This window comes from Suricata suricatta, chromosome 8 (genome assembly GCF_006229205.1).
Source record: "Suricata suricatta isolate VVHF042 chromosome 8, meerkat_22Aug2017_6uvM2_HiC, whole genome shotgun sequence".
NCBI lineage: Eukaryota > Metazoa > Chordata > Mammalia > Carnivora > Herpestidae > Suricata > Suricata suricatta.
The window spans coordinates 79,183,189-79,196,606 of record NC_043707.1 but is presented as its reverse complement, the minus strand read 5'-3'; the positions used below and the strand labels follow the sequence as shown (position 1 = coordinate 79,196,606).

Sequence of the window (13,418 nt, the reverse complement as noted above, 5' to 3'; positions counted from 1 at the left end):
TAATTTCTTCTTAAATAACTTCAAGATAAGAATGAAGATTAAAAAGCCAAAGGACTGAGACCTCTGGCCCAGATGAAATAGACTGGATTTTCCCTCCCGTGAAACAAACAAAGAAAAATTTAAAAGTCTTAAAAAACAATTTTCAAGATACCTTACAACAAGCAATAAGGGGATTCTTTGAGAGAAAGGAAACAAATACGGAAGCCCTACAATTGCGCCTACTGCTGGAAGTTTCCAGGCTGCTGAGCGGGAAGAAGGAAGCCTTGTGGAAAATGGGTTGGACAGAGTTGCGAGTCTAAGAGACCAAGATGACTGGAGGTCAGCAGACAAGTCCCAGACATATGAGCTACACCAAAAGAGAACTCTGGAGATCTGTCAAGGGTTCCCCTCCAGTATTCAGCAGAGTACTACACGCGTGTGCATTTGAGGGAAGTACCTGAAGCTGAGAAAGAAAGCCATGGAAAAGGATTGGCTCGTGCTGCAGCAGGCTTGGAACAGTGCCTTTTTCTACCAGCCATACTGGAAAACCTCCTAATTCACAAAACACTGGGTAGAGTACTCTGAAGAATCTTGCCTCCACAGTAGGGACTAACTAACCGTACACTAAGCACTGCTCTGGTCCAACTCAACAAGTCTTTTTTTCCCCAAGTTTTTCTTTAAATCCCAGTCAGTTAAAATACAGTGCAACACAGTTTCAGGTGTAAAACTTAGTGATTCATCACTTATATTCATGACCAGATGTTCATCACAAGTGCCCTCCTTAATACCCATCACCTACTTATCCATTCCCCACCCACCTCCTCTCTGGTAGCCATCAGTTTATTCTCTATAGTTAAGAGTCTGTTTCTTGGTTTGCCTCTCTTTTTCCCCCTTTTTTTGTTTTGTTTCTTAAATTCCATATATGAATGAAATAGTATAGTATTTGTCTTTCTCTGATCGACTTACTTAGCTTAATATTCTCCAGCTCCATCTACGTCATTACAAATGGCAAAATATCATTCTTTTTGATGGCTGAGTTACATATATATAATTCCTTAATTCATCAGTCAATGGACATTTGGGCCCTTTCTATATTTGGCTACTGTTAATAATGCTGCAATGAACATCAGGGTGCATGTATCCCTTTGATTCAGTATATTTGTATCCTTTGGGTAAATATCTAGTAGTGCAATTGCTGGGTCACAGGGTAGTTCTATTTTTAACTTTTCAGAGTGGCTACACCAACAGTGTAGGAGTGTTCCCCCTTCTCCACATCCTTGTCAACACCCGTTGTTTTCTGTGTTGTTAATTGTAGCCATTCTGACAGGTGTGAGGTGGTATCTCATCATGGTTTTGATTTGTATTTCCCTGGTGATGAGTGAAGATGAGCATCTTTTCATGTGCCTGTAAGCGATCTGGATGTCTTCTTTGGAAAACCGTCTAGTGTTCTGCCCATTTCTTCACTGGATTATTGTTTTTTGGGTGTTGTGTTTGGATAAGTTTTTTTTATATAGATTTTGGGTACTAACTAACACTTTATCAGATGTGCCATTTGCAAATATTGTCTCCCATTCTGTAGGTTGCCTCTTAGTTTTGTTGATTTTTTTCCTTTGCTATGCAGAAGCATTTTATTTTAATGAAGTCCTAAAGTTTATTTTTGCTTTTGTTTCCCTTGCCTCAGGAGACATACTTAGTAAGGAATTACTACCGCTACTGCCTATTTTCTGCTCTCAGATTTTCATAGTTTACTGTCTCACAGTTATGTCTTTCATCCATTTTAAATTTATTTTGTGTATGGTATAAGGAACGAATCCAGTTTCATTCTTTTGCATGTTGCTGGCCAGTTTTCCCAACACCATTTGTTGTCCATTAGATATTCTTTCCTGTTTTGTCAAAGATGAATTGCCCATTTAACGATAGGGCCATTTATGGATTTTCTCTTCTGTTCCATTGATCCATATGGCTGTTTTTGTGCCAATGCCACACTGTCTTCATCACTACAGCTTTGTAATACAGCTTGGAGTCTGGGACTGTGATGCCTCCAGCTTTGCTTCTCTTTTTGAAGATTGCTTTGGCTATTTAGGGTCTTTTGTGGTTCCATATGAAGTTTAAGACTGTTCTAGCTCTGTGTAAAACGCTGGTGGCATTTTGATAAGGATTGCATTAAATGTTCAGATTGCTTTGGGTAATACAGACATTTTAATAATATTTGTTCTTTTAATCCATGAGCACGGATTATTTTCTATTTCTTTGTGTCATCTTCAGTTTCTTTCATCCGTGTTTTATAGTTTTCAGAGTACAGGTCTTTTACCTCTTTGATTAGGTTTATTCCTAGATATCTTATGCTTTTTAGTGCAATTGTAAGTGGGATTGATTCCTTGGTTTCTCTTTCTGCTGCTTCATTATTGGTATACATTGACTTTGCATCCTGCAATTTTACTGAATTTGTGTATCAGTTCTAGCAAATTTTTGGCCAGCCCAACAAATCTTAAAACCAAGATCTGAAGGGATCAAGTTGTTTCTAAGTAACTAAACTGCATTCCAGAACAAAGCTCAAGAATATTTATAGGAATACAAAAATATCTAGCACCCAACACAGTCAAAATGACGATGCCTGCCATCCAGTAAAAATTACCAAGCATGCAAAAAAACAAGAAAAAATGCCTCATAATCATGGGGAAAAATCAATCAGAACTAACTCAGAACTGACACCAGATGTTAGAACTAGCAAAGGACATTAAAGTTATAATTATATGTTGTCACCTGAGTAGCTCAGTCTCAGTGTCTCTTAGTCTAGGCTCAGGTCATGATCTCATGGTTCATTAGTTTGAGCCCTGCCTTGGGCTCTGCACTGACAGTGCAGAGGCTGCTTGGGATTCTCTGTCTCTGTCTCTCTCTCTCTCTGCCCCTCCCCCACTCACAATCTCTTGCTCTTTCTAAAATAAATAAACAAACATGTTTCAAACCTTCAATCAGACAGATTTTTTAAAGACTCAAATTAAACATCTAGAGATGAAAGCTACAATGTCTGAGTTGAAAGATCCTCAGAATGAGATTAACAGTGTATCCATACAGTAGAATACTACTCAGCAATGAAAAGGAACAAACTATTGATACAACATTGATGAATCTAAAAATAACTGGGCTGAAAGAATCCAGATGAAAAAGATTGAATTCTGTATAAATCCTTTTATACAAAATTTTATATAAAATTTTAGAGAATGCAAAATAATCTATAATTAGAGACATGTATAATCAATGATTACCAGGTAGGGGGACAGGAGGAAGGGCTTCATTTCCAAGAGGCACAAAGAAGACATACTTATGTTCATTATTTTGATTTTTATGATGGTTTCACAGGTATAGAGACACAGATGTCAAAACCTACCAATTTAAATATATAGTTTATTTTATGTTAATTATAACACAGTAAAGCTATTTTTATAAAAACTAAAGTGTGCTATATTTCAGAAATTTTTCTTTTTCTTTTTTTTAATAGTTTATTGTCAAATTGGTTTCCATATAAAACCCAGTGCTTCTCCCCACAAGTGCCCCCCACCATGACCATCACCCCCTTCCTGCCCCCGCCTTCAGTCCACGGTTCATTTTCAGTATTCAATAGTCTCTCATGATGTGTGTCCCTCACTAAAACTAAAGTGTGTTTTTAAAAAACCACTGCACAACTGGGAAATAGAGGACTTATAACTGCATTTTTTTCAATATTTAAATTTTTGTAAATTTTAAAGAATAGTAAAATGTTTAAATCTGTAATTTTCATTACATCTGAGTCTACAGTATCTACAGACGACATCTCTTGTCATCTAGTATCTAGTATAGTAACTAAATTTGATTTGAGCGCTTTTTCCTTTTTCTTTTTTTAACAGTACATTAGAAAATCCCCCCCCTCATTGTTTAGAACTACATTTGTCATGGCTTTTTAAAATTAGAAACAAAAACCCTAAAAGCCAAAAGTACAGGGTAAATTTCAATTATCATTTTTTCCAAAGCTTACTTTATAAGAAAATTCTACACATTTTTCTTAATCATAAATGACTATACACTTACTCCCTAACATCCTTCTCTGTTTGATATGTGGTCTAGACTGAAAAATCCTGCATGAGTCTAAGACTCAAGGGCTTTCGTTCCCATTGACCTGCTTCATTAGAGATACATCTGTGTGATGCATGCTCATTATATTTGGGAGTGAACTAATTCATGCTTTCTGTTGTTCCCAACTTGCGTGGCCTGATTTCCCCCAGTTTGATGCTGATCGAGACGAAGATGAGGTGTTCTATGACATCAGTGTGGCAGTTGACAGCAAGTTATTCCCAAACAAAGAAGCTGCAGCAGGTAAGTCACCATGCCAAGTGTCTGGAGCTTTGTATAATGTTGGAGCTCAACAATCTGCTGCAAGGTTTTAAGGATGACACCATTCTCAGAGCTTTACACTTTCTGGTTTAAAAATAAAGGCATAAAACAAAATAGAAAAGAAGGACTATCCATTTGGCCCTTATAGTTAATCCTTGCCTTCCAGTCATTGCACATGTAAATTAGCAGGCAGTCCCAATGTAACATAGGATTGTGTCACTATAATTGAAAAAGTCTAATCTAGCCCATTCTTTGTGCAACAGTTAAAAGTTACAACTCCTTCAGGACTCCTTACCTTCAACATGTCTCTGCTGGGTCCCCTGGGAAAAGCCTCCCCTCCTGTCAGATAACTGCTCCCACCCCAACCCACAGCTCCTGTTTTGGCTCTGTGCCTTCTCTTCCTAAGCATTCACACCGAGAAGTTTGACATTGGACAGTCCTGTAGGGTAATCACACACCCTTGTGTAAGCAGTACTTGAGATTCTGTCCTTGACCCTTATCTCATTCTCTTTTACTATCTGACTCTGGTCAACTCATTGTCCCTCATGGTCTCCACTGTAAGTTCTATGCGGATAACTCTCAAATCTTAGTACCCAGTTGTGAACTTTCTTCTCAGTAATGACTTCAGTGCATAAAGACCAAAAAAGTTCTGGGCTGTAAAGTAAAAGACTAAACATGAAAAATGTTTAACCATTTTTGATTTGAAGCCTCCTAAGAGTAGCTTCAAATAAAGACAAAGCAGGAATCTTTCTGGGCAGACCTTCAGAGTGCAGATAACAACATAAACTCACCTGCCTGATTTTCCAGTGGTATTTACCATGATATGGCCCATTGTCGGAAAAACTGAATACTGAGCAGTATGTAAGATCATATAAACCAGAGTGTTGCTGCTCTGAAAAATGCTATGGCAGCCGTGCTTTGGAAGTCAGTATCGTATTTAGAACATTTGTTTAGAGCTCTAAGAACAAATACCTAACTGCTAGGGATCCCCAGTTTGCTTAGACAGTGGGGTGGAGGAGCTGATTTAAGCTGCCCCTTATTTTTATTGTTTAAATTTTAATTCCAGTATAGTTAACCTACAGGGTTATATTGGTTTCATATAGTACGTAAGTGATTCAACAATCCATACACTACTCAGTGCTCATCCTAATAAGTGTCCTCTTATCTCCTTCACCTATTTTACCCATCCCCCCACCCACCTCCCCTCTAATAACCATCAGTTTGTTCTCTACAGTTAGGATTCTGTTTCTTGGTTCATCTCTTGTTTTTCTTTTTTCATTTGTTTTGTTTCATAAATTCCACATATGAATGAAATCATATGATATTTGTCTTTTTTTGGCTGATTTATTTTGCTTAGCATAATACTCTCTAGATGCATCCATGTTGTTGCAAATGGCAAGATTTTATCCTTTTTGTGGCTGAGTAATATTCCATTGTGTGTATATGTGCCACATCGTCTTTATCCATTCATCTGTAGATAGACATAATTTGGCTATTGGAAAAAATGCTGTGAAAACATAGGGATGCATGTATCTTTTCAAGTTAGTGTTTTTGTATTCTTTGGTGAATACCCAGCAGTGGAATTACTAGATCATAAGGTAATTCTATTTTTAATATTTTGAGGAACCTCCACACTGTTTTCCACAGTGGCTTCACCAGTTTGCATTCTCACCAACAGTGCGAGGGTTCCTTTTCCTCCACGTCCTCTAAGCTGCCCCTTCCTTAGGATACTTGACATTTTGTGGCTCTCTAGTGGCATTTCTGAAAGGTGGCCTCATCCGGCAGTGATGCAGCAGTGCTGGCTTCTGTGCTAGTCAGCAAACTGCCTGAGGACAGGTGCTGTACCCTCCGAGTGCACAATGCCTGCCCCGTAGCAGAGGTCACCAGGGACCTAGTCTCTCTGTCTTTCCTCTCTGTGCCTACAAACTTATGAACGAGGAGCCTGCTCACAGACTCATCTCCTACTACCTCCCCTCTGCTCCTCTGAACTCTGAAAGCTTAATTCTGCTCCAGCCTTAAAATAAGCCTGTTCTATCTATAACAGCCGTTGGTGACGAAGCGAGCCTGGGAGGGGCTGTGGTAAACTAGCAACACACGATGCCTCCCCCGAAGAGGCAGCCCTTCTGAAGGTCCATGTTATTGTTGCCGTTAGGGAATGGGCCAGTTGTTACTGGATCTTTCTCTCCAGAGAAAACAGAAGACTACCTCTAGGTGAAATCTCGAGGCTTGTAAATACCCAGACTCACCCAGTTGAACAGGTCACGTCCGTGGCCACTGCACTGGACTTGTCAGCCCCCAAATTCTGTGCCTGCACCCTTCCCTCCTCCCTGCACCCTCTTTGTCAAGTCTCAGCCGCCCCACAGTCCCATGGCACCTCCGTGTGAATGGCTTTCCATTTTCCTTTAAATTTTTCAAATAAAGATTCTTGTTTTAAAAGTTTATTTATTTATTTTGAGAGAGAGAGAGAGAGAGAGAGAGCGAGCGAGCAGGGGAGGGGCAGAGGGATAAGGAGAGAATCCCGGGTCAGTGCTGTCAGCACAGAGCCCAACAGGGAGCTCTGTCTCACGAATCATAAGATTATGACCCGAGCCGAGATCAAGAGTTGGACACTTAACCAACTGAGCTACCCACACACCCCTTAAGTAAAAATTCTATATATTTAAGATGTGCAACATGATGACTTGGCATGGATATACATGGTGAAGTGACTACTACAGTTAAGCTAATTAATGTATCTTCTCTTTACGTTGTTAACCATTTTTCTGCATGCAATGAGAGCACCCAGAATACACTCTCTTAGCAAATTTCCAGTACTTAATACAGTGTTATTAACTATAGTCATCATGCTATCAACATTATATCCCTACACTTATTCATCTTACAAAACGGCAATTTTGTACCATTTGCCCTACATCTCCCCATTTCCCCCACCTGCATGCCATGGTAACTGCCGCTCCCCTCTCAGCTTCAATGTATTTGACTTTTTTAGATTCCACATATAAGTGAGATCGTGCCATTTTTCTCTTGTAAGAGAGCCAGGCAAAACTGTCCCTGTCCTCACAGCCCACACCAGTCATCATTCCTCAGGGACACTTTGGGAACGCAGTCCCTGTCCTTTATCCCCACTGTACTTGGCAGGGCTTTGTCATTCCTTACCGGCCTCTTACATCATCCCTGAATCCTGCTGCTCCCATGGGGATCCTGATAGAATGCAGCTCTGACCACCTTGCTTCCCTGACAAAACAGAACAAAGCAAAACCTTCAATGACTCCCTGCAGGCTGAGCACCAGTGTCCTTAGCATGACCGACATACCCATAGCTTCGCTGCAGTGACCCTCCTCCTGCCCCAGCACCTCACCAGCTTCCTCCAGTCCCTAGAATGTCTCAAGCACCTTCCTGCCTCTGGCCATTTGCACAGATTATTTGGTATCCCTTCCCCCATGTGCATCTCTTTTCCTGTCTCACCCCCTAGTCCCTCCTTCACCCAGCCGGATCCTGCTTTGCATCTCAATTTAAATATGATTTTTCCCTGGGAGGTATTCTCAGCCCCCATTCCAGACTAGTTTAGACCCTGGCATAGTCCCCCTAAACTTTTCCTTCAGGGTGTTTATTACAATTATGATTATATAATAAAGAACAGGATTGTTTACTACAGTTCTGTTTCCCTGGGGCGCCTGGGTGGCTCCCTCACTAAGCCTCTGACATCAGTTCAGGTCATGATCTCACAGTTCATGGATTCAAGCCCTGCATTGGGTTCTCTGCTGTCAGCATAGAGCCCACTTCAGATCCCGTCTCCCTCTCTCCCCTCTCCTGTTCTCTCTTTCTCAAAAATAAAAATAAAGCCAAAAAAATCCATTCCTTTATTAGAAAGCAAGACTTTATGAGGATGGGGAGTCTGGGTGTTTTTTTGATACCCAGCATCTCATAGGAGATGGCACAGAAGTGCTTTTCCATCCGGCTGGTCACCTCAGCTGGGCTACCATCTAAGTATGTGGACGCACAGCCACACCACATGTTCCCTGATTCCAGAGCAGAGCTCACATCTGCTTGCCTCGTGCCGTAGAATGCCATTCCCTGGACCTCTGCACCCCATCTGCACCTTCTCCTCGGCCCTGGAGTCCTCCATTCATACTCTGGTGGAGCCATTTGGAGGTATCACCCAGTCTCCAGGGACCTCAGTTTCCTTATCTATAACAGGGGGATAATATTAGCACTGCCTCAGGATTGCTGTGAAGAGCAGATGGTTTATGTGGATACGGTGTGTGGCTGTCACGCTGAAAAGGTTATATATGAGTTAGTACCTTTGCTGAGGGTTTGAGGAGTCACAGGAAGAGACCACATCTTATTCAACACATTTCTTCATTTTCCTAGGTCCACTTCTCTCTACCCTCTCGTTTCCTTCCTTCCCAGCACTTGTCATGGAGTAGCAGGAAAATCACCCCTGTACTTCTCACCCAGAACAGTCCCAACACCAATCTCGTGAGGAGCTCACTGTCTAGTCACAAATGCTGTCAGGATATTTTTCCAAAGACATGCAATGCTCTTCAAAGGAATTCTAATGGAAACTTTCCACGCCTGTTAGAATGAGAGCTGAGCTCTTGGAGCCTGATGCCTAAGGCACTTTGAGAGATTGAATGTGTGTAGAGTGAATGGAGATCAAGATCTGCAAAAGGAAAATGCAAATGTCTTTTTACTCACTTGTCAGTCATTCAGCATGCATGTATCAAATGCATAGGATTTCTAAATTCTGCTCTTAAATGTAGAGATGAAATACCACCCTACCTTAAGCTGCAGGAGAGACAGGACCAGGGAGAAACTGCTTTTCTCCGAGGGTGCAGGTGACGGGTTAGAGGAGCTCTGGCTACAGATGTCCCTCACTGCCCCAGAAGTGCTGCCTTGCAGGAGCCCCGCTTTATTTGGGATTCAGAGTGAGAGAGGGACCTTCCTAAAACTTCAGACTGAAGATCCTCTAGGAGCAGAAAAGTCTGTAACATTGCCCCAGAAAGCCAGGTGGTTAGCCCTCTGGTACATCTTCAGCCAGGTTGTTTCATTTTCCCATTTAAATGTAGGGAGACAACCTGAAAATCATCTTTCTGAAGACCATTCTACATCTGAAACTGGTGACCCTGGGTGTTCTCTGTGGGATTCTCTTTCAGTTCTGTATCTATAGAAAGAATATTTTTAAATTTGAAAGAAATTGAGAAATTCAAACTAGAGGGGAGTGAAAGCTATACTATCACTTTTTCAAAACACACTAATTTTGCCGTCCTTTTTGAGAAACAAGATCATTGCAGGTGCTTTATGTGTTAAATTGTCCAATGAAAGAAGGCAAAAATGTGTAATATGTCTATATTTACCTCCCTCTTTTGTATGTCATACCTTAGACTATTATTAAAGGTCCCATTTTCAGCAAGCCAAGCAACCGATGCTAAGAAAGAAAGAAAGAGCTATTCAATCATTATCTGAGCTGATAATGACATCCATTGTCTATCGCTTCCTATGATTTATTATTACTGTTGCCAAGAGCAACTTGTCAAGAAATTCCATCTCTTAATGATACAATAAAATTTCTGTTAAAAGCATTTTATTAGGAAAGCCAAGTTTTTCTTCTTTGTAAGCACAAGTTGTTTTTTTTTAAACAGGTTTTTTCCCCTCAAGGGTCTCTTCATTCTACCATTGCCGAAGATAGTTTTCTAATATCTTGTTCCAGTTTCAAATATTAATGTGTAATATCTGTTAACCAGATTGTTTAAAAGCCCTTCACTTTGTACTTTTTTAAAACAACCGAAAGAAAGGCTTCTAATTGAATAAAATAAGTAGGACACAGGAACTATAAGTGGCTATATGTTTAATAAGCCTTTGTGTTCAGATCACATTGCTCATTCCACATGAATCACTGCAAATACAGCTGAAATGAGGTATCATTTGAATCCAAGTACCTATCACCACTTCTCTGCATCCGTGGCAGGTAATATCCATATTATGGAGAAAATGAAAGTTAAATAAAGTTGGTATTACCTTTTCTGATGCTGTCAATAGCAACCACCCAGAAACGAGCACCGATCGTCACAGGCTGGAGTGACACTCCTTGATTCCTTTTCTGGTTCTTCCATTTCTGCAGCCACCTGGTGACATGCCTCATCACCAGCCATTCACTGTTCCTCATTTTCTCAGAATGTAGAAGAGGCAGCCAACTCCTCCACATCCTGTCCTGTAGGGTAGCATAATGAATGATCATATTTGTAAAACCGTTTGGATTGCTCCTGTTTAGAACTTGGAGTGGGCAGGATGCGTTGGGAGAAATGGAAGCTACAACTTCTGCCTTTGATCTCACTCACTTTCTGTAGGACCTAGCCCAAGTTATCTGCCTTCTGCCAAGCTCACTGTCTTCTTTTCTAAAATGAGGGGTTGGTATTCTATGAAATATGGGTTCTAAAACTTACACGATCCTATAATGAAAAATATACATTTACTTCTGACATGTTGATTGCCCCACAATATGTAAGTACAAACTGATCTCAAACTGGATTTCAGAACAATCTATATTTTGGCCCTGAAATATACCTTGTGGCGTTTCATATTTGAAAAATAGCAAAAGCACAAAGATAGAAAAATTACATATAACGCCCAACTTTTTAAAATTATATATAAGGCACTTGGGTGGCTCAGTTGATTAAGTGGCTGACTCAGGCTCAGGTCATGATCTTGCAGTTTTGTGAATTCAAGCCCCACAGTGGGCTCACTGCTATCAGAGCAGAACCCACTTCAGATCCTCTGTTCTCTCTGTGCCCCTACCCCACTTGGATGCCCTCTCTTTCTCTCTCTCTCAAAAATAAACATTAAAAAATAAATAAATAAAATTATGTATAAAATTTAAGTTTCATATGACCCCTCTAGTCTCACTTTGTTAATATTATTAATAGTCGTGTGTAGTCTTCCAGACTCCTTTCTGGCAACTACCTTATTAACAATGGACTTGGCAAGGGCTGCTCTCTTGGTATGATGGCATCACCCAGAGCTGTGCCCTACACACCTATGCGACCATATGTGGAAACTCCACAGTAAGTCACCTTTCCAAAATTCTTTGATGGGTCAAGCATCTCCATTCTGAAAAATTTTGTCATCCTGTAAGAAAAGTTAAAGATATAAACACAATAAACAAGGGTATTATTTTCTTTAGTACTTAGACAATAGGATAATGGGCTGGTCCTTAGTCGATCTGATAAACAGCAGGGGTAATGATGAGAAAGAAAAGGAAGAGAAGAGATGAGGAAAAGACAGTATGAGGACATATCTTGAATCACTCTTTGGAAAAAAGTATGAAAGCAGTATCTCTTGGATGGTCCATATCTGAGAAGGTCCATATCTGAGAAACATGTGAGATGCTTGATGTTTTTGTAAAATTCCGTCTTCATTAAACAGTACTCATTGTGTCTTCTGAACAAGAATTATTTGGCAAGGACAGATTTGGATATATAGAGTGGTTTACTTCTTCATAGGGATGCATAGCATTTTATGGACAGCACTGAATTCTGTCTTTCTGGCTAGTTAGGTGATACGTATTTTCCTAGCAGAAAACAGTCATTAAACAAGGATGATAAACCAGTTTTGCCGCAGGGGCCCCATTATGAAAATTACTGGTTTAAGTTTGAGCCTTGAGGATTAATGGGTAAGCAGATGTAACCTGTAGTCCCTGGGTTGGAGTGGGGGCTGTGGAGAAGTTCTCTGTTAACACATCTGTTAACAAGATTTTTTCATCATCAAGAACTCAAGTGACCCAAAGGCTGGAGAAAAACTTGTCAGGTTTTCTTGGAGTAAACAAACTCAGCTCCACTTATTTCTGGAACTCCTTTTCTATTCCTGCTCGTACTTTGCTCATCATTCTTTCTCTCTCATTTACTACTACACATCCCTAAATCACCTCTCCTGGACCATCTTTACTCACCTTCAAAGTTCAGGCTTATAGATTCATTCCTTATGATTAGTTCTTACATCCATCGTCACCTCCACTGCTAGTCAGAATTAGCTCTTTACTTTGGTTTCTGAACCTTGCTGTTGACAAATTAATCTCTTCCACCAGACAGACTGTTTTCCTCTTACGGGTGGAAACAGTGTCTAGGGGAATCTATGTTTTTGATTTGGAGCCTAAACATGGTGCCCAGCAGAGGGGCAGATCTAAAAATGTTGCGAATTTAGTGTAAGCATAAGAACAGAAACTTAGTGGGAGATGGTTTGCAGAGAGCCTTCTTCAGGTAATCTTCTCTTTTCAAATCTTAGGTTCGAGTGACCTTGATCCTTCAATGATGTTGGACACGGGAGAGACCATTGATACGGGCTCTGATTATGAAGATCAGGTAACTAAAATCTAAAAATATCTATTTAAATGTCTTTAATTTTAGCTTTTGTAAATGTTTTATGAAAATTAGAATTATAAATCATTTTCTGAAGTGTTTACAGATAACTAGTACCATATTTCATGATAAATCATATGAGGCTACAGCTTTTGTTCACTGACTTTGGCCCTTCAGCCTTCCCTGCCCCACAATTCCAAAACAGCAGGGAAGGTTTGTGGTTAAAGTGACATAGGATGGAAATGCGGTTATGCAAGGTGCCCTTGTCCAAGAATTTGCCTGTGTCTCTATCCCTTTCCAATAATGAACTAACAATATTTACTGAGTACTGGCTGCAGGTTCAGGGTTCTGCTTTTCTATTTCTAACCTTTGAAAAGAACTAATGACCAAGGACAACACCGCCAAGAAGTCCATTGTATTTTCTATTTCAATAAAACTAGAGAAGTTTATCTGGGTCACTTTCCTTTCAGCAGAAGAGCTCTCCCACTGCTATATTTTAATAATCTCAAGTAGTTGGCAAATGCTCCAACTCTCTAATTAGGCTTTTTGTTTAAGAAAAGGATAATGTCTGAAAATTCCTTCTACTGCTGTTCAGCATTGCTCTGTGATGGCTGAAAGCTAAGTTGAATGTGTTCCTGAGGGGTTGTTTTCCCCCATCTTCAACTAATATATGTCACAGATAAAGTAGAAATAACAAGTGTCCAAATGTCATGAATGGCT

The 13,418-nt window shown here is 40.2% G+C and overlaps 1 protein-coding gene across 2 annotated transcripts in view; it reads left to right on the top strand.

Annotated features, from left to right (window-relative positions):
- Positions 1-13,418, top strand: part of AK5 (adenylate kinase 5) — a 229,812-nt gene that overhangs the window by 108,926 nt on the left and 107,468 nt on the right. For both annotated transcript variants that reach the window (XM_029948743.1, XM_029948742.1), the window contains exons 7-8: positions 4,239-4,329; positions 12,625-12,701. In XM_029948743.1, coding sequence (XP_029804603.1) covers positions 4,239-4,329; positions 12,625-12,701 — 168 coding nt within the window. The remainder of the gene's footprint in view (positions 1-4,238; positions 4,330-12,624; positions 12,702-13,418) is intronic.